The 27,277-nt window shown below is 32.7% G+C and overlaps 3 protein-coding genes across 8 annotated transcripts in view; 2 read left to right on the forward strand and 1 right to left on the reverse strand.

The window, feature by feature from the left end:
- Positions 1 to 27,277, forward strand: part of LOC130635502 (uncharacterized) — a 99,798-nt gene that overhangs the window by 28,434 nt on the left and 44,087 nt on the right. The gene's annotated exons all lie outside the window — the stretch shown is intronic.
- LOC130635499 (uncharacterized) lies at positions 276 to 14,832 on the forward strand. 3 transcript variants are annotated; one of them, XM_057444836.1, is made up of 11 exons: positions 276 to 404; positions 3,563 to 3,699; positions 7,359 to 7,457; positions 7,676 to 7,846; positions 7,966 to 8,122; positions 8,494 to 8,671; positions 9,486 to 9,584; positions 10,336 to 10,513; positions 11,960 to 12,003; positions 12,491 to 12,594; positions 13,290 to 14,832. In XM_057444836.1, exons 2-11 carry the CDS (start codon positions 3,576 to 3,578, stop codon positions 13,438 to 13,440), a joined length of 1,305 nt encoding a protein of 434 aa, XP_057300819.1. In that variant the 5' UTR covers positions 276 to 404; positions 3,563 to 3,575; the 3' UTR covers positions 13,441 to 14,832. The 3 variants fall into 3 exon arrangements, with proteins under 3 accessions (XP_057300819.1, XP_057300820.1, XP_057300818.1); XM_057444837.1 differs by lacking the exon at positions 276 to 404 and adding an exon at positions 1,771 to 1,898; XM_057444835.1 differs by lacking the exon at positions 276 to 404 and adding an exon at positions 1,917 to 2,675.
- On the reverse strand, positions 15,675 to 26,645 carry LOC130635498 (uncharacterized). Of its 4 annotated transcripts, none has more exons than XM_057444832.1 (5): positions 26,590 to 26,645; positions 18,930 to 19,050; positions 17,219 to 18,046; positions 16,585 to 16,686; positions 15,675 to 16,425 (listed from the first exon to the last, which is right to left on the reverse strand). In XM_057444832.1, the coding sequence occupies exons 1-5, from the start codon at positions 26,590 to 26,592 to the stop codon at positions 16,166 to 16,168; spliced, it is 1,314 nt and encodes a 437-aa protein (XP_057300815.1). In that variant the 5' UTR covers positions 26,593 to 26,645; the 3' UTR covers positions 15,675 to 16,165. The 4 variants fall into 4 exon arrangements, with proteins under 4 accessions (XP_057300815.1, XP_057300814.1, XP_057300816.1 ...); XM_057444831.1 differs by lacking the exon at positions 26,590 to 26,645 and adding an exon at positions 22,942 to 23,573; XM_057444833.1 differs by lacking the exon at positions 26,590 to 26,645 and adding an exon at positions 22,851 to 23,570.

Below are 27,277 nucleotides of genomic sequence, written 5' to 3' on the forward strand. Positions count from 1 at the left end.
GCGTCTCTTACTATCTCTATGAAATCCTTATAATGGGGAAAATTTAATAACTCCTGTTAGGATTCTCGTTAGAACTTGAAACTTGCATTACAACTTTGTTTTATTAAAAAGAATCATTTTCCATAATTTGGACACGTGATTAATCCGATTTCCCGATTTTGTCGGATTTTACCCGAAAATCGTAAGAAACCGGATTTACGGGCAATTTTTGGCAATTTTTATGCGATCCACGTAAAAACCGGAAAACTTGTTAAATATCTTTTGTTTAGCTTTCGGAAAATTCAAACAGAGTGCAAAAATTCGCTTCGGAACAAAAGTAATTAAATTTTAGCAGATAGTGGCATTTTTAACAAATTTCAAGCTTGTGATGACGTCACGGAAAATGTGCTGACGAAAGCAAAAATGTATTGTTGCCATTTTGTTCTTTTTATAACGTACTATAAGTGTGCCAAGTTGATTCAATTTTAACAACCCTATGAAAAGTTATTGGTCTAGTATGTTCGAAAAACCCTGGACCGAATAGGGTTAACGCAGGGTCACACAGTTATGTGACTTAATGGCTAGCTGCATTCCATCTGTCTGTTTGCGTGCGTCTTACAAAATACGAACTATAATTTTTACCTTACAGAGAAGATTTTATTTTATTTTCCCCTTTTGGCGCATTTGGGCATCTGAGAATTTCTGAATAAATTAACCAATAAGCAAACCTGAAACTTTTTTTGCCGCGTTTTTCTATTGTTATGAGGCAGTGTGACAGTCAATGCATGATTCAATTGTTACATTTACATGTTAAAGGTTTATATTTTCACATGAATTAAGATTAAATAAAATCTAAACTCATTTCTAAAAATAACTTAAACTACCCCAAATTCGTAGATTCATATCTGTACTAAAAAACAAACAACCTTCGAGCACAACAAAAAATTACCAAACAGCATGAAATTAATATCGAGGTCATTGATAAAAGTACAGAAAATATTCCTGCGTAATTAGTGAAAAATCTTTTTAATTCAACCTAAGTGGATTTGCTCAAAACCTTCTTTTCGAACTTCACGCAAAGGACATGCTGACGTCAAAAATTGACGCACCGGGCAGATGGGAACTATTCCTCAGATGATGCAAAGGAAATATATAGGAAAAGTAACGAAAAAACAAGAGTTCAAGGTCTATATGCTTTACAAAAAAATGTTATTCAAATTAATAGAATAAAGAAGGAAATCAATTTTAATAAACATGATCTATATTCACCTTCAATAAAAAACGTTTGATAAAATTGTTGTTTGCTTTGATTTATTAAAGCAACCACTCAGGACAGATATATTTTGCATTGAGTCAAGTCACAAACTCACAGGGAATATTTCCCAGTTCAGCTACTAAATTAGATACTCGATCAACCGAGCAATACAATTAAATGCGAGGACATTCGAAGTTGATATCAAGAGATACTGTCCTAATTAGCCATAATTCTATTACAGTAAGTTTGCCTAATACAAGTCTTACAACAAACGATATTAAGTTCGACCGCGTGCTCATGGAACTTGATTTATTACGCTTAACAGATACCATTTAACTCCCACTGTGACACAAAACTAGATTCCTTTAATTTGATTTTAACCCTATTCAGGTCGGAGTCTGAGTGACTCTGTAAAAGATTGGAAAGAGGGCAAAACAAAATGCGGGGGCGTAATAAGGGCGTGAACATTACGCAACAAAATGTAAATGTTATATACATCATGAAATGCGCCTAAAATTCCAGAAGAACGTTTTTATGATTAATTTTTGCATAAGGGGACTAAGAATTATGGACGTAGCTGACCACCTATTGAGGGTGCAATTTCAAATAAATTTTAATAAATAAAGAATTTCATTTGGAGTAATTTTTAAGTAAAATAAGCCAGGTAATCAAAAGTTACAAGGGAAAAACGGAAGATTGGGTATTTTGGGTTAAACAACAGTGTGAATAAATTTTCTAGTTTTAAGACATAACAATAAAATGAGGCTATCTTAGCTATATTGCAATATTTTTTTAAAGTGACAAAAAGGACGTCTTATGAAAACATGGTTAGTTTTCTTTTTCTATATCGTAAGAATTAATTTAATCGAGACAGCCACTATATCTTATTCAACATTCCTTGGGATATGGAATTGTTGATGTTGATGTTGACTCCAACATTTTAATGTAAATGCATTTAGTGACGAAAACTATTTCCTTGATTTTCTCACTGAATATAAACAAGTTGTCACCTCCCCAACTCATATATCAGGTTTACTTATTGACCATAGCTATCTATATCCATGAGAATGTTCTCAAAACCTTTGTCCTCAAAACGTCGATATCCTTGTCCGATATCTATTTTAGTTAGTTTTCTTTTTGAATTTTTAACCTTGTACTTTGGTTGCAGATATTACATGCATCGCGTTTTTGTTCTCTGAGGAGAGTCTTGCCATGTATGATGATGGAGCAAATCTTCCAGTCATCGGCTTCTTGTCTTCTGTGCGCTTCTATCGTCATGGCTACCCTTTCTTTTAAGTGACTTTTTGGTGAAATACAAATCAAGAATATGCTTTTTAGGTGCAGGTTGCAAATAATAATCTGGACAGTTCTGGATGATGCTGTTGACTCGATTGCTTGTTGATGGCATATAAAATCATAATCATTCTCATGGGATGAATGGGTCTATTGTTTTTTTTTGTTTTTTGTTGTTGTTTTTTTTGCCAATAAAAAACACATTCCTTTAAACGTCGCAAAAAAGCAAATCTTATTGTGCGCATGCGCCAATTTTTCAAAATAAAATTGCGAAAACTCTAGTTTATGGAAAGGAATCGATTTTTAATTAGGAGCAGTGTAACCAACCCTTAAAAAACTCTAAATTTCTGATTTGCAAATACGGGATCCTATCAAATATTTCACCATGAATTTCTCAAAACAAAAGAAAAATTCACTAAATTCAACTCGATACAATTCATACCTACGACCTTCTAGGCTTTTCTGGGTTGTTTTTTCCGAAAAAAGTACAAATAACAAAATTTAATTATAGCTGAGAAATAGTTAAGCCATAGGAATATCTAAAAATACTTTCCAGGAAGATACTCACAGAGAGTGGGTTGATACATATGGCAATCACCTTCATCTGTTTCAATTAAACTGGCAACATCTCCCAAGTGCCCGGAGTCATTTAATAAGGATCTGTTTGGGAAAAAGTGAAAACTTAAAAATAACAACTTTTCGACATAAAGTGTCGAAAATAAATTGACCAGTCAAACTATTCATACTTCTACTGTAGTAGTACAAAAACACTCTGCCTGACTGTTGGTAACACAATTTACACACACACTTCGTATTATTATATAAGACTAGTCAATAAAGCCCATGGAAATATCCACTTAGGCAAATGTTCAATTAAAAGAAAGTTGTTTTAGATGTTTTGCTGACATCGAACATGACAAAGTACAACAGTTTGCTGTTACTATGGTTTCTTGTTAATTCTGTTTGATTGTGCATTCAAGCATAAATTGATATTAAAGAAAGTTAGTATATTATATATTGTTTTTAATGGTTTAGATTTGTAGGTGGGATGGGAAAAGAAATTGTCTTTTATTATGACATTATCTGTCCTTATGCCTATCTGGCATCAAAGCTTATAAAGGATGTGGCTCAAAGGAATGGTGCAAAGCTGGTATGGAGACCTGTATTATTGGGTAAGCTTTTTGATTATCCATTTTTCTTTATTACATATAACTCTCATTGGTATTCATTATGTTTTAATTTAAGCTTTTTCTAAAATTCTGACATTCATTTGTAGTGACTGTATGTTTTCAATGAATATAGTGCTTGATTTTCAGTTTATTCTTGTGACATTATTAATCAAATGATACTATGTGATTCATTTTCTATATTGCAAGTAGTAAAAACATGAATATATATTCTTTCTTGCTTTTGTTTTTATTGGTGAAATCTTTTGGAGCTGGATCATAAAGTTTTTTTGTTTTTGTTTTTTTTAAAGAAATACTTAAGCTAGCTATAATGATTTTTTGTGTAGTGGATTTTTTACACTGTAACTGATTATAACACTTCATTTCTGAAATCAAAGAACAAGGCTGCATGTTATAATTCAATAAGGCTGCAAGTTATAATTCATTTTGCTGCAACATTTTTGATCATGTTAAGGAATTACTAAGTTTCAAAAGTTATTTGATCAGTTATTTCCAAACAAAGTTGGTTGATCTATAACTTTGTAAATATTGAATAAATTTGTGTTAAGCTGCTTTTTGATCCCAGGTCTCCTTTAACCATGTAAAAGATGATGATGTCAGTTACTTCCATGTTTTTCACGATTATTCAATTCAGCTGCAAGATCACACAATTTAAAATTGGGATACTGACACATTTATTTTAATTAACTGCCAGCTGGCACAATTTTGTTGAGGAGTTCTACAATTCACTTTCATTTCTCCTGCCAAATCATCAGTGATTGTTTGAGGTTAAAGTAAGTTCTTTAGCCTCTAGTCAGTTCTATTTGCTTGGAAAACTTCCTGATAAAAAAGTGTTTTTTTAGTTTTAAATTTTAAACTTCAATTCAACAGCCCAAAACTTGGTAACTACTAAAACTAAAAACCACCCAAACAAAAAAGAAGCCAGATTGTATGATTTCTTTCGCTCTCCTATAAATTTTCATGTAAATAAAGCGGATATCAACAGTCTTTGTGTCTCCTGCCGAATAGAGAGCCTTGAATAAATATTTCCCGAAGTTAAAAGTTAAAATACTGTAATTGCAAATGCCTGGGAATTTTATGGTTTCAAAATTTTTTAGGGTTGTTTATCCAAAACAAACATTTAAATATTTCAATATTTTTAGGGTCGTGTATTGGAGAAAAGTGTTAAATAAAAATGGGGTGTTTATTTATTTTTTCTTGATGGTTATGAGTCTACCAGAGGAAGGCACATTTAGTGGATTTTTTTGCAGCAAAGTTGAACCAATGATGACCACAAACATTCAGTGCTACCCTATGTCCAATTTTCTTAAACCAAGAGGATTTAAAAGTGTATGTTGGTCACATCAACCTATCAACCTATCTCTTCTTTCATAACTCGTATATACATTCGTTAAAATAAAGCTGTTTGTTTGCTAACCTTCTCACCTCCTTTGGTCTCTGCAGCACCCATCTATCACAACCTAGCCTTACATAGATTCCCTGACATAATACAAATGACTTTCCTCAACCACTTGCTGAAACTTTTGATGTCCATACTATCCATCACTGTTATAACACAAGAAACAATTATGCCAGAATCTATCTTTCAGTTCACTTTCTGTCCCATCTATAAAATCTAAACTAACTTCATTTTTTCTTTCTAGTTATGACCCTTCTTGTCTTTTGTAATGTAATTCTTGATATGTAATTCATTATTGTTATGTATAACCGCTCTGTGATGTTTCTTGTGCTGTATTTGTCATATTATGATGTGACGTGATGTTTTTTGTCTATCTTAATATGCTTTTTTTATTATTTTGTTTTTAATTTTTTTCACCGTACAAAACTTTGATGGTAGCAAAAAACTTTTCTATTTAATTCTCTTCCGGGTTTTTTTCTGTTTATTTACATTTAATGACACCAGTATCTACTTTTTATAGACAATACTGTTCCCTTCTTTTTTTTTACCTTTGGCTGACCTCTCTGTTCTTATTAGCTCCTCATACAGTATTGGTCTCCTTCCATGATAATTATAGTAACTATCAAAATCTAGCACTTGTAATTTTACTCATTTCCTTACTGGCAATATAAATTGAATTGAATTGAGGTCCTAAATCCAAAAAAGAAATTTGTAGGAAAGAGCATAATATAACAGCTATTATGGACAAATAGTATATATACACATTGAAAAAAAAATAAAAAGGGTTTATATAATGTACCTTAAAAGAGGAAATTCTCCACTAATTAACTTTTGAAATTTATCATTACAGCATTTTTGTTTTTATCATACCACTTGCTAATAGTTATACTGTGTTTATAATGTTCTAAAAGTTTAGGGTTTGTGGTGGTTTTGAGTAGTTTTGGGTGGTTTTGGCTTGTTTTGGTTTGGTTGTTGATTTAGTAGTTGCGCTCAGAATTGCCATCAAATCACTTGCTTTCTTAACAACAGTATATTTTCGAAATAAGTTACCTTTTCTTGCAGCAGGGCAGTAAAGCTTTTCACTTTCATTTTGCTTAATCGAATCAAAGTAAGGATGAAAACAACAAATGAAATCGGCCAGGGCCATATTTAATTTTGAAAAATATATTTAAACAAAAATGCTTGGACTGAATGTTTGTCTGTAAACTACTTTTTTAAGTTATTTGGCCTCAATTATATGCGCAATACAATAGCTTCAGTAAACATATGTATATCAAACTAAAAAGAGCAAAATAACATCTCCTTGCACGTGTCACACACAGCCACACTGGTAAGGCCTGTGGAAAAATCCTGTAAGGTAGAGGAGCAGTAGAAAAGATTAACAATTTCCAACCCTTTGTTGAGGCAAAGATTAATTTTGGAAATTTATGTAGTCGAATACTCTTATTTTGTAGACCTTAAAAGGCTTATTAAACTGATATATAGGATTGGGTTTTTTTTTTAGGAGATATTAGAGTTAAAAGTGTTTTTTTATAATGTCGTTAACCTGTTTATTCCGAAATAGGTGAATCAACTAAAAGTTTAAGATTAGACATGGATTTGGTTCCAGGTGGCACTTACAGAAAAGCATGCAAAAATTGACACAAGTTACTAGCGTTTATTTCTGAATTATTTGGCTTTAAAAAGTGCAATACAATGGCTTCACTAGTTGATAGACCATAGTCTAATACATTATTGTTGTGCATATAATTTACTGATAGTCTAATACATTATTGTTGTGCATATAATTTACTGATAGTCTAATACATTATTGTTGTGCATATAATTTACTGATAGTCTAATACATTATTGTTGTGCATATAATTTACTGATAGTCTAATACATTATTGTTGTGCATATAATTTACTGATAGTCTAATACATTATTGTTGTGCATATAATTTACTGATTGTAACTAGAGCCAGATGTTAAATCTGATCCATGAAATTGGTTAAGTAATTTAATCCAAACCAGGAAATTTCAACAAAACCTTGTTTTTGATAGAGTTATTCCAGTCACTTTCATTAAAGCTATCTCAAGTCAAAATATTTAAATTTTCTAAATTTGTTTGTCCAAATTAAACACTGGCATATTCAGACTTTGATCAAAGCAGTGCAGGATTTATGATCATTTTACTGACTTGTTCTCCGAGATTACGAGAAAAAATGTGTTTGCAAAATGTAATTTTCTCGACCTTTTTTTTATAGGCGGAATTTACAAAAGTACTAAACTTGCGACAACAAATATTCCTGATAACAAATTAATAAAATCTTATTCAGATCAGAAAAGAAGGATTCTTGCACAAGGTATGGGTGTGAATTAGTAGTTTTAATTTATAGAAAGTCTTTAATAGTAAATCAAGATTCTTAACCAACAGATAAATCTTTGTCCATCCTTCTTTTTGTCCTTCTATGATCTCAGATATATTATATTTCGTTCAGTACATGGAAATATGGCGCATAGTATTTTGGTAGCACTTTAATCTGTAATTCCTTTGGCTAACACTCTCAATTTTTTTTTAAAGATTTAGCAATTCTTTATGATCGATACAAAGTACCAATTTCAGCATTTAAAGCTCCTGACATTCAAACTTTAAATGCTATGCGGCTGATAGCTTCGACACCTAGTGAATCAGATGCAGTTCGAGAAAAGTTAACACATGTATTGTTCGATGCAATTTGGTTACACCAAAATGGTATATCTTCCTTATTTTGTTGTTACCTAATGAATATTTTATATATTCACTTTTCTGATATGAGAGGGTGTTAAGATGCTACGAAATTGGTAATGCCAAAATATCCCAAAAATTTTTAGATGTAAGCGATCTAACGATCTTACAAGGTATTGCAGATTCCGCCTTGTTGAATGTAAATGTCAACAATCTGGTTAATGACAAGCTGAATCCTGCTCGAGAGATTTTAGTGAAAAATACGGAAGAAGCAGTTAAACGTGGTGCCTTTGGTGTCCCAAGGTGTGTAACATCATGTATTTTACATGATATCTCAGGGAACAGGAAAGGGTATTTTGTGAAATAGTAAAGTTTGTCTCTTATGTAATTGACACCTTTCCATGAAATTTAAAATTAAGATCATTTTCAATGCTCTTAACACAGCATTCGTGTACAAGTATTCTTTTTCTGGATTACTTTTTACCCTCGTTTTACAACATTACCTTTAAAATTCTCATGCTATACGTAAAGGTTAGGTTTAGTAAAAAACTCGACCTACTGTTTATAGTTATGTGTATCCATTGTTTCAGATACACATTGCACGAATAAAATTTAGACATATTATGCTGATATAAAACAAGGTTAAGTATAGTCAAGTTTTTATTACCTCATAGCATGTGGGTAAATAACCGACTGTACTTTGGCAGTGATCGTCTGTTTATGGTTGAAAATGAGCTTGGTAACAAAGCTGCTAAACCACACCGTTTACTTTCGAAGAGTAATGTTGAAAAAGCCAAACTGACAGTATTTTTAGATTTCTCCAGTCCATGGACGTATTTAGCAATGAAACAGGTTTTTTTTACTATACTTTCTTTATATTTCTTGTTTATAAACTTTTTAATACACAAACCTACATGTGGTGTCTTCGGAAACTTTTAGTCCTAACTTATGATGACTAATTTTAAAATCAACTTTTTTGAAACCTATTGCAGGGTAAAATGCAAATTTAGATAAGTGCCATGCCCTAGGAGTTGATGCGAATTTAATTGAGTAGGTTATATTTAATATATTTGTTCGCCGGTGGAAGAATCCTTGTTAATTCGCCTGTCCCAACAAATTCGATAACATTATTTCGCATTGGCTTTTGTATATTCATAGCTAAACTATGCAATCCAGCTGACAGAAACGCAAAAGAGATATTTCATGCCATTGTGAAAAGTTTTAATATATTTGACTTTAATTGTTCTTTTAAAGAAGGGTATAAAATATATTTCCGAAATTTGAAAAAGCGTCGTTTTTAAAATTATTTATTTATAAACATATCCTATTAATATGTAAAACTCATTTGGGATTAAAAGCATTGTATTTCAGAATAATCAAACTATTAGAACTAAGTAAAGTAACAACCCTTTACTTGGTATCTGATAAAAAAAAGGTGTGACTCATAACTTGTTGTTGCTTTCCTTACATTTTATTGTTACCACAGTGAGAATCAGAAGAAGAAATTGAAAACATAAACAAAATTAAATTTGTATAAGTATTAACCTATTTTTTTGTTATTTAAAAAAATTACCTATAGTTTTAAGAATATTTAGTGATTTACATATGGTTTATGTGTTTGTAGCATTTTAATGGTTAATTTTTTTCTGCTGATTTTATTTAATAGATTCCTGCACTATTAAGAAGTGTTTCTCCAGTAGAGGTGGAGGTTGAGTATGTTCCTGTTGTAGTTGGTGTTATTTTTCGTGACATTGGAACTCCCATGGTACAAACATTTTTTGTATTCTGTAAAAATAAAGATGTTCTTTTTTAAAATAAAATAAATAGCTCCATAGGTTTACATTGTCACAAAGGTTGATAATAAAAAAATAATAAATAAAAAAATTTGATTGGTAATTATCATCGGCGTCCAAAAAGCCTTGCGTGTTTTTTCAACTGTGCTAAATTACACCTCGCTTGTCACATCTGGTTGAATAAAAGGTAAAAATGTGGATAAGCTACCCTGTTGAATAATGTCGTAACTTTTGAAACAAATATACCATAATGTTGTTACCATTTGATTACACTGATAAAAAATGAAAGTGATGCTAAATTTCAGCTTTTAGTTTAAGAAAATCCAATCCAAGATGCTACCTATATTTTGTCCCTCATAGTACCTATATTATGCTGTTGTTCTATGTGGAACTGTCCGATGTCATGCGTTTTAAATAAAAATAACGCAGGAAGAAAATGAGAAAGGAACTCTGAGACGGCTCAAGCTATATATTCTAATAATGAAGAAAAATGATGACTGCTGATATATTGGTTAAAAAAACAGATTGAGTTGGGGGGTTCTTGCAAATTCCTTTTTCCCTGCATCCCGGGGATAACTTTACTTGGCAGTCGTCAAAAAAAATTAAACTTGACAAATTTGATTAGATAGATTTTTGTCAAACCTATCAACTTTTCTGCTACCATTTCTTCTCTTAAACTATTTTCACATTACTAACTAATCACACTTGTCTCTAATTTTCTAGGTTCCCCTGTATACAATGGGTGAGAACAAGAGGAATTACCAGATTCAAGATTTTAATGATTGGTTAAAATATTATGGCATAAAAAACTTTCAATTTTCAAGTCACTTCCCACTGCGAACATTGCTACCACTTCGCGTCTCCATAGTAAATCCAGAGTTCAAAATGATGGAGAATATAAGTAAGTAGTAGTATTTTAGTTGCTTTTTCACGCTGAGCCTTAACAACATTCATTTTTCAACGTTCAACCAAGAATGATAAGCGTTTCTTGTATGGACATAGATATATAATAAAATGAGAAAGAGACACATCACGAATTTCTATTTAAAATCTAATTGTCGAAAGAAATAATGCGGAGGACGGAGTTGAGTAGGCTTTAAGGGTTTACCTTCATCTACGAAATAATTTATCAGTATCATTGGCAAAGAAGCTGAAAAGTTAGGCCGTTGTCGTTACATGTATATCACAAGCAAACAGGATTTTTTTAAGAAATACATCATGCAAATTTTCAGTAAGGGCTTATTCTCTACTTAAGCAATAATCTTCAAGTAAAGGACGATGGTTTGCTAAATTTCAAGGACAGAGTTCAGTGATTTTGATATCTTTAAATGTGCTTTGTAAAAATGGCAGCCAGCTATGTATTTCAAAGTTGAGTAATGAAAATAGTTTAGTTGTCTATTTTACTGAGATTTCGAATTACATCCGAGAACTAAGTAAAACAGGCAGCCTACCATTCCCTCCTCCTCTCCTTTGTTATTCAATTTTTAAAGTGATTACAATTTTATCGGTTAGACGATCTGTCGGTTTATTGGCCCTGTGTAAAAGCGTCGGAGGTCTGTGATATTGTTTATAGACATCGCAGAAATGTCATAACCAAATACTTTACTTGTGACATTTAATACTTTGTAAAATATTTATAGCTGTTTTGGGTAAATCAGGATTATCATAGGTCAGAATTATTTCAATTCTATCGAGCCCTAGGAACCGACGTTTAAAGACGGGCTTTCGATGAACCAGCCTTGGTTTGGCACACGACAAATTAATGATATACTTTGTAGTTTAAGTTTTGTTGTGTATTACAGAGCCTAAATTAGAAGTAGTGTGCCTAACAACTTGCTGCTTAACGAGTCTAAAATATGCAGAAACAGAAAATTGGTTCTGTTTTGTGAATATTTCTAGATATTTATTAGGGAAAAATTACGATCGGATAACGTTTTTTTCTTTAACGGAATTGGATCAGAATAAACAAGCCAGCTTCGGGAACTTTAAATTTTTATAAATCCACTCCAGGGACTCGCCTTAGTATCTCTTTCTCTTTTTATATATCATTATAGTGTCTGACATTTGACGGAGATTCAAAAAGTTTGTTGCGTTGACACTTTCGTTAGTTTAATTTGCAGGTCTTATTCGCTTCCCAAATCCTATTATTATTGTGGACATGTGAGGAAGTTTTGTGTCTTAAAACCCAAAATTAAATTTTTGCTTTAATTTTCTATTTGTGTTTGTCCTAATCTAAGTTTACTAACAAAACTTCTGTAATCAATAAAATTTTTGACATTCAAAATTAGTTTTAAACTAGGATTTTAAAATTTTTTTTTTGATCTCTACGATAGTGGTATTTTTTTAGTGGATGCTATATGGTGCGAAAATAAAAACGTATCGGATGAACAGGTACAGTGAAGCTTTTCTTACAAAATTGGTTTGTCTCTAAAATAGATTGTTTCTGAAAGGGAAATCTAACAACAGTTAGTGCTTCGTTAAGTTTTGTTTTGTGTTTTGTTTTTCTCATTCTCATATAAAAACGTTTGGTTTCAGTTTTGTCGTCACCTTTTTCGTGATACTCATGTGATTATGGAGGGAAAATTAGAATTGTTTTAAATCAATCACATTCCAGTTTTTAACCAATTAAAGCACGATTTTTTAAAAAGTTTTAAGATGTCGTTGGTAATTTGGTCAAATATTGGGTTCTGAGGATAAGGATTGGGAGTTTAATGATGGGCAGAAATACTTTCAACACTTGATAAATAGATATCCATCATTATCGAAAAATTTTCGCCTGAGCAAGTTTGATGTATGAGAGTCGGATGTTACTCTTTCTACTGTTTTATTAACATGTGGGCTTGTAATAAATGTGAGAAAAGTAACATCCTATTTTTAGGTGCTTAGTGAGATTTTGTCTTCCTCTGGATACGACGCAGAGCAGCTTTTGAAAGACGCTCAAGCTGATGAAATCAAACTGAAACTACGACAAAACACCCAACGGTAATTATTATATTCATCATACACCTTTATACGAAACAGCAAACAAATAGTTTTAAGTATTTTATACATAACATCTGAATTTATCTAACAGTTACTCTCTACCTTTTTTGATTAGTTAATAGCGTCTGTGACTGAAAATACTGAATCAGGCATAAATTTGGCTTTCCAAGAAATTTTTCTCCCTAAAGAACAGACTCGGAAAATATGCTTTTTTTTGTTTATTGGGTCTTTAATTATTTTATCATTACAAGGATTAATGACTACAGTTTTATTAAAATTAGTGCACATATAAGTTTAACTTAGAAATAGATTTTAATATCTTTCGCACTCATCTCAAAATGGACGAGTTAATCACATTCTGATTAATTCCCTCATCTTCGAAATAATTTGTGGAAAACGAATAATTCTATGCATTATTTTTTATCCACGTCATCAAAATGTATCTCCGCAAATGTTCTCCTTCCTAATCAAGTGAATTTTTCCACTTGCCAATTTGGTATCAGTCGGGCTGCCATTGCTGTTTTCCTTGTTTGTAAAAGAAAATGAGATTGGTTAGGTTTTGTTTCATATTTAGGGTGAATTTAGGATGATTCCAGGCTAAGAGATTTTTTTGTCATTATCCACTTAATGCCACCCTGCCAAATTTTAGCTCGATATTTCATAGTATAGCTGCATCTGAATTATGTTTTCTTTAGGGGATTGGACGCCGGTATATGTGGTGTTCCTAGTTTTCAAGTTAATGATGGCCCGGTTGTTTTTGGACAAGATCGTATGAACGTTCTGGCGGATATGTTGCTGGGTTGGAAGTTTGGATTAAAAGGAAAACTTCAAGGAAGTAAATTATAAAGATGATTGGAAAAAAGAAACACTAACATTGGTGATATTGCAATGTCATAAGGAACTGTTAACATCCTGGAAGATTTTATCCGAGCAGTTACTGTAACTATAATACAATAACGCCAGGATAGGTAAAGCGATTCGCTTTTCAGCCACATAAAGCAATTATCGTCAGCTCCAAATAGGTTTAAGTGGTTAAATTTTGGTGAGTATTTAATTTGGCGAATGACCAAAATCGAATATGTAGCGGGGGATTTAATTTGACGAATGATCAATTTTATAAAATTTGGCCAGTATTTAATTTCGCCAATACAAAAAAATGTTTATTTTAGCGGGGATTTATTTTGGCGAATGACACAAAAAAAATGAATTTTTATGTCTTGGTATGTTTTATAAAAAATAAGAATAAACGTATATATAAACGCAAGCTTTGTTTTAGAGTTAAAAATTTATACTTTAAAACTTGTGAATATAAAAAAAAGTTTGTTTTTTTGGGGGAAAAAAATTTTTCTTTTCTAAATTAAAAAAAAACTTTAATTTGGCAGGGATTAAATTTGGCGAACGGTAAATTATGTTAAATTTGGCGAATATTTAATTTGGCGAATGGTCAGTTATCAAAATTTTGGCGGGTATTAAATTTGGCAAATTTCGCCAAATACAATCTTCGCCAAAATTTATCCACTTAAGGTATAAGATCTCCTTCAGGAATTTAAGATATTAGCTTTTATAAAAACATGGCGAAAATGGTGCTGTCAACTTCCACAGAAAAAGTGTTTTTAATTTATACGTAGCCACATTTGGGCTCTTTATAAAGAGCTTTATCAAGTCAGCAGAAGAGGAATCACGACGTAGGAATCATTTGCGAATTTCAATTGTCTTAAATATCATGTTTTGGCAAATTTCCGGAAAAAATTAATTCAAAGTGATTTTATTGGATCATTTTCTGAATTATTGTTTCGATAGTTATTCGCATGATTTCTAAATCGTAATAATAATTATTTAGAGACACATAAATATAATATATAAGCAAAAACAATTTGATATAAAAACTTTCTTATTTCTCCACAATTTAGAAACAATTTACCTTGAAATTTGGCTAAAAGAATCCTCCCGCTTACTATCGTCTTCAAATGTGTTTTCAAAGTAAAATTTATATTTAGATGTGGAACACACAGCTTCTAGTTTCGGCTGAAAGCTCGTAAAAATTCCTGATCTTCTGAGATTTAATTGAACATATTATGCGTGTCTCAGACGCGGTTAGTAAAAATTGACGCTTAATCCGCTACTTTAAATAATTGCATAGCTCAGGTTTGAAAAAGATCTCTTTTTGATCTTCTTTGTCATGTAAATACTTATATTTTTATACTTCGTTATGCTAATAAATATATCATTTTTAGCCATTTTATAATTTTTATTATTTGTGCTATAACTGACGTACAGCAGACCAGCTACCGGTAGTCAGTGTCTGTCAGTAGACAGCTATAGACAGACAGCTATTTTATAGTTTCAGTAGGCAGCTATAGACAGACAACAACCTAACTTTTTTGTGTTTAAGTTTTCTATTTAGTTTGGTATAAGTGCACTTTATGCTAGCCATCATTATTACTTCTTCTTGAAGCTAGCCACAATAAGGAAGTAGATAAGAGGCATAGATTATTTAACAACAATCGTTTGACATTTCCAGCAAATTTTAGGTAACTTCGAATTGATACTTTCCATATATCATAATTTATTGTGTTAGCTACATAACAACAGAAAAAAATATTTTATCCTAGTGGTATAGACGACTTTACGTTTTGACGGGATTCACACGCTTGTGTATACGGATTACTACATGCGTTTTTTGCCTGTCCGTTTGCGTAGAAAATCTGGGATTATATACAACACCACGTCAAAATGAATCTAGTCTTCTGATAAACTAGCTTAGATTTGTAGAAATCTGCAGACCATACCCGAATAAGCGACTAGGATAATTATTTCAAAACAAGAGTGGACTATCACAGATATTCTCAGATTCTCGCCCATGATATATCTCATTGCCATCCCTCCTCGGCACAAAATGGCAATTCGGCTACCAGTTTAAACAAAATACCATATTCTCTTTATGTAACACCCACCTCAAAATCTCGAAAATTAATTAAAACGCCCAGGGCGTCAAATAGAGAGAATATGGTAATTTAAATATTCTCCTTCCGCCAGCCTTTCGCAAAGGTAAATGTTGGCAAATCAGATAGAAACAAATTAAAAATAAAAACATACCTGCATATACATTTATTTTAATCTCAATATACATCATGTAATATTTTACAACATTATCTGGCCTCGATTCTAATAATTTATCTTCCTCATAACGAGGTTAACGATATATTTTCATTTTCATAATCTCTATTATCATAAAACGATAGTACTTTCAAGTTATAGCTTCTAACATTTTTATTCAAACTGTCAGAAATTCCAGTCTTTCTTTTTTTTTTCTCTCTATGTACAAAAGCATCTATAGTTAGAGCTTGTGCCAGAATTAGTAAGGCGTGAATAGCACGCATGCGCAGTCAACTATAAGCAATGTTTATTACGTGTTTTCCAAAATTCATGATGTCTTCTGTTTTTCTCGCTTTTTTGTCTTTTGAGATTTTCCATTATTTTTCCACGAAGCTACGGAAATTTCGTTTTAATACAATTATTTTTACTTCAAGTATCACGATTATTTACAAAACGAGTTTTCCCGCGTTAAATATCATACCATAGCATCATGAATCTGCTGAACTTGTTTGTAATCCGTTATGTCATACAGTGGAATGTAATTATTCAACACGAGTTTGTCCTGCATTTTATTTCCCGCCAAAATGTATCTGGTGTTTCCCGCACTTGCAAAGCAGCCGCATGTAAGCGGTACATGAATTTTAATGTAGTTATGTGAAGGGAACAAAATATTTTCACTTCGTAATGACAGAACAGCTGAATATATACCAGAAGGATGTTTTTGGGCCAGCAGAACTAAATATGAAAAACAGAAAGTGATAAAAGCAACAAAAAAACAACAACCACAGTCACAACAGTATTACGATCATTACAACTAGAACAACACGAAAACAACAACAACAAACAAACAAACAAATGGACGAATAAAACAACACGAAGCTGTCACACACTTACCAAAATCGAAGTTCTCTAAACTTTGTCGAAATGTTTTTCTTTTTTTTCTTCTTGTTTTTGATGTTTCTTTTATCTTGCAAAATAAACAAGGTCCGTAATAATCTAAACAAACAATACATAGCGTAAAGTAGGCGCTAATAGCAACAACACTTCATGAATTTTCAAACCTCTACAATATTCTTCAAAACACTCATTATGCAATAAAGCTCGTGATGTCTTTATAAAGGTGATTTTTTCAGATTTCAGACAGCGTACTTATTTGAGAAGCGTGGAGAATAAAACGCCTGTTTCATTGAGAAGTACAATATAAAAAAGAACCATGGTTCTTAAAGGAAATGTTCATGAAGCCACTGTTACATAAGTCAGTATTGTTCAGCAGTAACCATAATTACAGGGCTTTCTTGAAGCATCGTTCGATCTATTTACTAGCAGATAGTTCCAATATCGCAAACATTTAGTCAAAAAAGAATTGCTCCTCTCTAGAATCACTTGGGGTGAGTACCAACAACGCTCTATATGTTTATTTACAAGTTTTAGACGTAACACCTCGTTCTTAGGGAAATTTAAAACAAGGTTCTGGGACAACAAGGTTGTATTACATGGACTTAACACAAGTTACCATGAAAATACTTACTTATGTCAAGAAATGCTTCTTTTATTGGAGGGATTGGGGAGATATGTCCTTTTGTAGTTAAAGCCTTTGTGGTCGGTCGGTTTTTATTGGTTGAATTTCTTGCACTCTGTTTATCATTGGCTGAACTCTCTGCTACAACAACAAATCCCATTTCCTCTTCGAGCGTTTTATCTACTACAGCGGGCGAAGATGGATGGATGCTAACAGCTTGTTTACCAGTGTGGTTGGTGTCACCGCTTCCGCTTAGGTTACCGCTGTATTCTGGGTTATCGGTGTCGTCACCGCCTTCGTCATCTTCGCCTCCACCAAGAACGATGTACCCATTGCTGTCTGTTGAGTGATAAAACCAGGGTTCAGGCGTGGTCAAACGTGGTTTCGGAGTTGTAGAGAATGTTATTTTGTCTAGCGCAGGTGCTTGGGTGGTTAGGGTTTTCATGTAGTTATCTAACATCGATTTCATATGTTCAAATTTCGTGGAATTAAATAAAGTTTGGTTTTTCTCAGCTTTGATAATTTCATGTATAAGGGGTTCTAGTAGGGTGCTGATATTTCGAATTTCTCCATATGAATCCATGTGCAAGTCTTGTTGACGCCGAATTCTCCGACGTCGGTGCTCTTGCGATGCGTCTAACGCCGGTCTTGTGACGTGTTTTTTAGGTAGTTTGTTCATGGGATTTTGTATATACTTTTTCGTGATAAGTTCTAGGTTTTTTAGTTTATTATTCGATTGATTTTCTGTTTCATTTTGTCTTCCAACCGCTGCCTCTTGTCGTAATAATTTCTGACCAGGAATTTTCAAAAATCTTTTATCACCTGTTCTTGCCTTCGCTAAATAAAAAAGAAACTCATGGTTGGTTTTCTTGCTGTCTTGAACGAATACTTTACATGTCGCGGTATTCTAGCGAGACAAACAAGGAAGGCAAGTTAAAAAATGAGTTCAAATAGCCCAGTTAACTAACAAACCCCGATTTACAATCAACCAATAAACACAAAGTTGGCGTGGTCACATCTTGCCCATTTAAATAAAACATGAATTAATTATTTTTTTCAGGTGCGTGAGGCCATTCGCCCTAAAAACAAAGGATTTCCCGATATTCCCGATATTGGTAGAAGTAGAGTAAGTAAAGAATAGTAGAATTTTCCGTTGGTAAGAAAAAGTTAAACCGGGTCTCTTTCTTCTAATATTGTAGAGTCTTTAAATAAAGCACCCAGGGAGGAGTTCTTCAAACTAGCGTACGACATGGGGTAAGAAGGGAGTTCAAGAAGTGTAAAATGACATGTACGAACTTTAATTCTCTGCCGAATTATTCATTTATGTTTATATCATAGATCCCTAGGATGTTGTTTTTAGGCTTCTTATCCTTTTTTTTAGATTGTTTGTCTCTGTTTATCAGAATAAACTCTGAATCAAACAACATTGTGGTCATGATTAACAAGTAAGAAACGTTAAAAAAAAAACACAAAAAATCTAACGTAACGTATTGGTAAATTATCTGTAGCAAGAAAAGTATCTCAACCCAAGGTTTAACAGGAAATAATTTTTTAACATAAAAATGAATTATATGAGAAAACCCGAATTACAATCAACCAATGAGCACAAAGTTGGGGTGGTCATATCTTGCCCTTTTAATTAATACAAGAATTAATTATATTTTTTCGGATGAGTGAGGCTATTCGCGTTAAAAACCAAGAAATCGATCTAACTACCTACTTATCTTCTCAATGTTGTTTTCTTTATGCTTTGTTGTATTGTAGCCATATTTGGACATTACCACAGGGCATCCATATATCAATACCATATAAAGAAACAACCAAGGCGATAGCATCTTGTTCTGTATATAAAAAAACGTCGAAAAAAATTTTTTTCAAGTATAACTATATATAATATATGATTTTATTTTTTATATTGTATATATTTACCTTTAAAGATATAATATATATTAAGTTTTGAATTCAATATCAATTAAAATTGTTGAAAAGAACTTTATAAACATATCTAACAGTATTAAAAAGAGAGGAAGTTTGAAGACTAAATCTAAATGAAATGGAGAGTTTGAAGAGGGATTTAAAGTCTTAAACGAGTAAAAAAAGATAAAGAAAATATTTTTGTTGTTGTTTTTGTTTCGATATGACAAATTAGTTTCCAGTTTCTGCGGTAACTTCATGTCCAGTCTACGTTAACTACACAATGCTTTTTTGTCGTTTTTACATCTCAAAATTAAAGAACATCTTTGAGACATGCCCAGCTTCAATAAAACAAGGGAAAATAGTAACTTGTAACTCAAACTCCAAGGGACCGACTAAAGTATTTTGACTTAACGAATATTCTAGTTAAACGAAACTGTTAAGTCGCATTTGTCTAAAATGAGATTTTTTAGGATTAGTTAAACCTTTTTTCAAGACGGGCAACGGTTACCGTTGTATATTGAATTTTCATTATATTACACCAGGAGTTAATAAAAACTAAAAACTAATAAAATCTGATATTTATTTAGTTATGCGGAGACGAAAAATGTTTGAAATATCCGAGGTTTAAGGTAATAAGATTTTTTCATAAGAAGGTATTAATGAAAGTTCAAGGGACCAAAGAAAATGGTTCGAGATAATGAAAGTTCGAGTTATCCGGTGTTCGAGTAACTGGGAGCTAACTGTATTAAGAAAAACAAATGAGCACTCAGTTAAAATAACTTAGAGCAATCAAAAATACTTTAATATCATAAGAGGCTGAATTTCAGTGAACAAAAATCTCGCTTTTTAAGCAAATTCACTGCAACTTTAAAATTTGAATATAAAATTTTCCACTTTGTCAACGTAGGTGCGAACAAAAAAGCACGTTACCTTATACGCTAAAGCGGAAAATACAGCCGAAGGGAAAAATGCCTATATACCCTATTGATTAAGATTTGTCATATCGCAAAATCCACTTCTCTGTAATATCTCAACTTGTCTTGTCTCATTGCCGCATAAAAGAATTAATGGCGTTTAAAATTTTGTCTATGTCAGCACTTTATGACGTCACCAGAAGTTCGAAATACTTGTGCCTGCTTTAAAGATTCATTTACGTCCGCTCGTTCTGGTGTTTACATATTGTGAAAGGCATTTTTGGTGGAAATTTTAATGTTTTTTTTCTATTTTTTTGGAGGAGATAACAAATTATGTACAGTGATTTTCCGTGATGCAATGAGAGTAGGGTGTAAGGTTCAAGTCCCAACAGTAATAGCAACGGAAGATATTAAATGATTCCGTTTATAGATAGCTAGTTGTATGTAACCAATATGTAAGATCCTGGAAGGTGTAAGAAGAAGCTAATAATTTGCGAGAACGGCTTCTAATATATAGCTAAATCCGAAAAATTCGCATCATAGGCAAGTCAATTTGCTGAAATAAACAAGCAAATGTCCTACCCCTCTTTCCCAGACCAAATAGCTCGGGAAGATAGCTACATTTGGTGTGTTTACTCAATTTACAGTTTAGAAGTATTAAGAAATACCATGCCGTAAATACTCAATTAAGCATCCTCCTCCATATAAGCCCTCCCTCGATAAGCATCCACCTTGACAAGAACTTCAGACAATTCCCCCTTTAAATAAGCATCAAGGAATTTAGCTACCTGAGTTAAAATCTTGTTTTAGAGAGAAGATGCCTTCTAAACATGCATATTTTTATGCCGGTAACTGGCTTTTTGTCTACTAGCTGTTCTAGCTACTGATTTAAAGCAACACATCAAATTTAAATGAAAGAAAATGTTAACACGATTTACAGATAAAGTTTTGCATTTTGGATAATTTGATGTTGAATTTTCAAGTATATCAAATAATGCTATTATATAGTACTGGTAGACAATTCTGTGTTTTATTTTAATAGCATTTTCTGCTAAATTATGTGTTCTTTAAAATGCTAACTTAATATTCGGACAAAGTGGGTAAAATTTTGTACAACGCATTAATGTTTAACAGAAAGTTTAACTTCGACTTTCAACGATTTGTCAAAAATATTGTATTTTAGGCTTATGCGAAAATCCATAGAGAATAGTTGAAAACACAATCATTTTTGTCCGCTGCAATGAAGCTCAGCTGTAGAAATCAAACAACACTGTTTGCCATATATTCAGAAATTTGGTGACGCAATTTGGAGTGGATTAGAAACTTTGCAAAAGATTGCATTCAAATACTGACAATAAAGTTTTAAACGCACCCCTAGTGAGATGGGTATTAAGACATCTTAGCGAAATGGTACGAGTGACGTAACAAATCAGACATCCTAATATAATATTGGGAATATAAAATTGTATCAATTTTGTCACTAGGCCCTACGATTTCATTCCCCGTCCTTTTTAATTACAAATTGGATACTAGTTTTAGGCAAAAATAAGTTTTCTAGTTGTGTTTTTACATTTAAAGGTCGCTTCTTATATATTAAGTATTATTGGTAGTATTTCTTACAGTTTTGTATCTTTTTGTTTCTGAAGATGCACAACTTCTCTTTTGCCGGAGTGCAAGTATATATGCAGTTTTGCAAATTGAGAAAAGTTAAACAACTTTCAACCGTTTGTGGCAACAACCGAGTAGCCAATTATAATTCCGACAACGTTGCCATCTTTATCTTGATGTAGCCAATAATAACTCCGAAAACGTTGCCATCTTTATCGTAATGGAGAATGATCATGTTGAATGTCATTCTCGTCCCCAGAGCTCTTTGAGATTAAAACCTTGAAAGTAGTTTCGAGGTTTTAATCTCAAAGAGCTCCGAGGACGAGAATGGTTGAATGTCGAATTTCAAACGCTGGCAACCGCTGTCGTAAGAACTTTAACGAAGAGCGGCCTTAATTACCGTAATGCCCTAGGAATAGGTCCCTGACTGAAGGATATAGGCACAACAAAGTTTTAAAACAATGGTAGATCTACGCTTAGATGTAGATATCAACTGTTAAAGCGTAAAATATTTAGCACGCAGAAACCGCCTGTGTTTTATGCTCCCAATGCCATAAGCCAACTAACAGGTAGGACGGAGCCAAAAATATAGCGCTGAATTTAGAACTTTATCTGGCTACTACAGTATTTTTAAAAAAACATTACTACTAATTCATTTTTTTTTGACTGTGTCATTTCCGGATGATTTAATTCTTATTTTTACACAAGGGGACATCATGAAGGCACCTTACTACCCTTTTCTACCGACCAATTATTTGCGTTAATTTTTTCAGTAGTTGTTTGGTTGCAAAAACATCAACACAGATATTTGTTTGTTCCATTCGAAACTCTTGTTCTTGTCAAATGAAGATCTTATACGAATTTTTAGAATCAGCTTCGATTATACGCTGATGATTGCAGATGATTAGGCTTGCATCACGATATGTGCAACAGGTTGCAGTGTGTTTAGTCAATTTTGTTTATTGCTATTTGCGAACGTAGGTATCAAACATGAAAAGACAGGTTCTGCCTTTAGTCGCCAATCTTTCTGCGCTATTTCTCAAAAAAAAAGACGTCTTACTTAACTACTGCTATACTCCAGAAGGTATACAAAATTTAAAAAATAATCTTAGAACTAGAATCTTGAATTGTTCTTTTTAATTTAAAACATCCTACTTCTGCTCAAAATGTCTTTCATGAAAAATCGTTATTAAAATCCTTACCAGCTTCTCTGGCTCGCTCAAAGCACCACAATTATACCAAAAATAATTACCGATAATAGGCTAGTTAATTTTAATGGAAGTTATTAATTACCCTAATTTCTGTTTCACATGACATTTATGTGCATACACCATACAGCAGTATTTGATGAACGGCGTGCTCCAAATAAAAACTCGTGCTCAACGAGATGTTACTTATATTTTTGCACGAATTTGATTTATTGACATTAACGCGTGACTGATATACTTCGTGACTGACTGCGTATTTGTTTTCACAGCTGGAGCTGATTCAATCAAGATAATATGTGGGATTTAATTTTTTTCTCTCATTTGGGTAAAGAAATAATTCTTCGAGTAGATAACAAAAAATATGACGATTCTTTTGTTTTAACTGATGCTTTGATTGACTTAAAATTTCTACTCAAATCTCGTCAACAATACTGCTAAGCTTTTAGCAAACGAGGAAAAAAATAAAAATGTTTTTCATCCTCTTAGAGTTTGTCGACTTTTGTTCATAGACAGTATGATGTCACCACTCAGCATTGGTAATATGTTACTGAATCAATACATGTCACATATAGCTTTGCATGCAAATGCGAGTTTTTTTGTCATAAATTCCGCACACTTCCTGTACTGTACGCCATTCTCTTTGTTTTCTACGCCCCTTATCTACAGACGGCGGGATAATTAGCAAATATTTTAAGTTTGTCAAAGATCTCTTGACTTATACCCTCACCTTTTTCATGTGTTTCTTAAGGCGAATTTTCACTTACATATTTTTTACCTTAAACAGTATCTGTTTTGAAAAAACAGTATGGTTTTCTACACTACGATTTGTCGTTGAGCTTATGTTAAAACAGATGTGCTTCCCCCAAAATGTGCTAATTCAGCAAAATTTTGCCTTTTTGCCAATGCATAACCGATTGACTTTTAAAGTCCGTATATCTGCTATTTGGAAAGTATTCCAACCTTTAGTGTCTCCCTTATCGATTAAAACTGCGACGAGCTCTACATTACTAAATGTTAGTGCACAGAAGATTTTTGGTACAATTTGCCAAAATACTCATTTTTTTCTAAATTAATGCTAAATTTTAATCTTTTCCCGTTCTACACTTCTAATTTAAAACACATGGAATCATGTAAATTGGACGATTTTTAACCCCTGTGCGTGTACGAGTTATAATGATTTTCCTGTATTAGGAAATTGCTTAGCATAGCCTCGCGTGCATCCTTGATAAAACTATGGCCAACAAAACAGCGATCATGGCATTTTTAAGAAGATAACAGAATTCGTTGTTTGGCAAAAAAAATATGTTATTTGTCAGAAAGCCAGGTTTTTTAACAGCAGACGCACGTCAACCACTGGCAGCGACGATTATATAAACACGACGCACGTCAATACTAGCGGCGACGACTACATAAACACGAGGCACGTCAACCTCTAGCGGCGACGCCTATATAAATATGACGCACGCCTATTGTACTGTTCCTTATTTATTGCGAATTGCAAAACATCTGGTACAAAGCAAAGCAGAAGTTGTATAAAAATAGTGCAACAACAATTCCCAAATAATTGTAGTTGACAATCAAAGCACAAACCGTGAATGTTACAAGCCTGTCCTATAATCTACATTTTAATCAAAAACTTGAAAATTAGCTTTATTCTTCAAATAAAATCTGAGAACAGATGTAGCTATTGCGCTGACTAAAACATGTCCTTTTTATGAAGAGGTCCACTACAACGTAACGGGGTTGGTGGTCATTGTTTTACGTTAAAACCTTTTTTAATAACTCAACAGGTATTCGTACAAACTTTTCTTTTTAAAGAAATTACTCATAAATTTGTAATCGTAAAAATCAGAAGCTGGTGTGCAAGAGAGAATCTTTACTATCCATCGTGAAAAAAGGCAAAGAGTTTCTGTTAACCGCACTATACCTGGCTTACCAGGATGAGGGAAGGAGGCTAAATTGGCAACTGCTCGCATTCATCATTTATAGGCAAAAAAGGGAACACAATTGCATTTGTTGACCGACATTGGTGTGATTTTTTAAATATACACAGTCAGACCCTTATGGACATATACCTAACCGCGGTTTCTTCAGCGCAGCATTACAAAAGTTAACACCTAGTGCCGGATCAATGAACTAATTATAATAAAAATGTGTTAGGTCAAAATTACTAATCTCCGTGTGACCACGCCTACACAAATTTATAAATAGTTTCACACGCGCATTGCTTTATGAATATTAATATGCGATTTCAACTTGTAATCATCTAAATGGTTCATTACGGCTAACAATCATACATATTTGATGTGCGATTAGTAATTTTTGCTGACGTCAGTTACATTCTATTGCCACCATTTTGTTGTAATGCTTTTCGGACGCAGTGAAAGAAAAAATTTATTACTTCTATGTTCCATTCATCAACTAAAATTTGAAAATCAAAGTTCTTTTTTTCAAGTATAGAGGACGCTACAAACAAAACGCTATTGTTTTCCAATAGCGTTTTGTTTATACCATCTTTTTATGGTTTCTGAGGAGGTAAACATTAAAAAAAAAGAATATAGCTTACAACCTTGGATTAAGGGCTTTTCTAAAAAAGGGGTTTCCATGAGGTGAATTGTGAATGGCGAAAAATTTAAGCAAACTAGTCGTTAGCCCGTGGAAAAATCCACGGGTTCGCCCGTCCTTGTTATACCGCATACTGCAGCTCGGTGCTTTTTAAACTTCAACTATGAATCATATCAAAGGCGTGGTCACACTGATTACAAAGCTGCTTCTGCATTTAGTTACGGCAACCGTTAAAGAATGTCTGTCAATGCTTAACAGTATGGATCTCCATGGTACGTAATCATCGCAACAAGGATTATTAGTTCTTATTGATTTCCGTAACGTCATTATAACATCCTTTTATACTTGCCAGCTCGTTAAACGGAAATTGGCAGGTAGAGGTAACGTGTCTCGTGACCTTTAAACTGAAGATCATTCCGTGATATAGGCTACATATAGGTTACGTATAGGTTTCATATAGGTTTCGTATAGGTTTTATAGAGGTCACATTATTCAAGTTTCTATAATTTGAAAAGATCATAGGCTTTTCAGTTTTTTAAAAATTCCAAATCAAACCAAATTTTCTGGAATTCTAGTTATAATATTTTTTATCTTCACTTGATTTAATTAGTTGGACATTTAAAATCGAACTCTCAGCAAATCGAACACCGCATCAAACAAAATATATTATTTTGATTTATATTCTCAACTCTCTTTTAAATTTACCTCCTTATAAAAAACACCTGTTGACTAAAACATACATTATTCTAAATAATTTTTATTTTTTTATTTGGCTTAAGTAACTTGAACTTTTTAACTCTTAAAAAACATTTTTTAAAAACTTTTATTGTCCAAAATCCATGCGAGAATCCTTTCAAAACAATACGTCGTAACTTTACAAGCACCGTGTTTTTACTCGCCCATATTTTTTCTTTGACATAGTCAGGTTGGGTGGGTGTAAGGAAGAAATGGATGGATGGGTCAGGCAAAGGGTTGCAAATTGCAAAGGAAGAACTTTAAACCGTTTATACACTATCATCCTAGTGTATATTACTTTAACTGTACTATTTTTCAATGCTCGTTTGTATTGCCTAGTGAAACAAAGGCGACACACAGCATGTCGAAACTACATACAAGACGCTTTAAAGTCATTCAGTAAAAAATAATTTATAAAGCAGAAACGACTTACCATCCTGTACTTAGCTAAAGACAAGTAACCAGCAAGCGTGCTGCTTCAAATCATGTGTGAAATTAACTGAATTGGTTTGCTCTGCGTTTTACACAAAGCTGTTTGTTGACACTCCATGTAAAGCGTTAAGTTCATAAGGGTTTCACAAACATATTGTTGAAATAAGCTCTACGTAGGAGTGCAATTAGAACTCGATTTCGTCGTCCAATTTACAAAAAACAACAGTGCCTTCTTCTCGTTTTTTTTATCTCTTTTGTTTGACACCATTACTTAAAATAATTAATTGTTGTCGTAGAAATTCCGTTTCCGTTACCAGACCTTCATAGCTTATAGAATTTTTAAGGTATCAGCTAAAGATAGAGTATTTTTCCGGAAGTTATTACAAATAGGAGCGCATCCGATAAAGCTAAATTAAAAAGATGAACTTCGTCCCCAGGACCCTCCCTTATTAAGACAAGCAATAAAGTCAAAGAAATTGGTTAAACATTTCAATGAATACATACAAAAATATTTTCGTGGGATAATTTCACGAAGTGAAATTCATATCTTACTGTCTATACCAAACCTTTATGAGTCGGACGTTTTTGAGGACAATTACTGGAAAATTAGAAAGTCTGTTTTCTTTTCGCAGCTTTTTGATCTTCTCCCATTATTGCATAATTAGGAGTTCTATTGCAGTCATAATCTG

Source organism: Hydractinia symbiolongicarpus, chromosome 3 (assembly GCF_029227915.1).
Source record: "Hydractinia symbiolongicarpus strain clone_291-10 chromosome 3, HSymV2.1, whole genome shotgun sequence".
NCBI classification, from domain to species: Eukaryota; Metazoa; Cnidaria; class Hydrozoa; order Anthoathecata; family Hydractiniidae; genus Hydractinia; species Hydractinia symbiolongicarpus.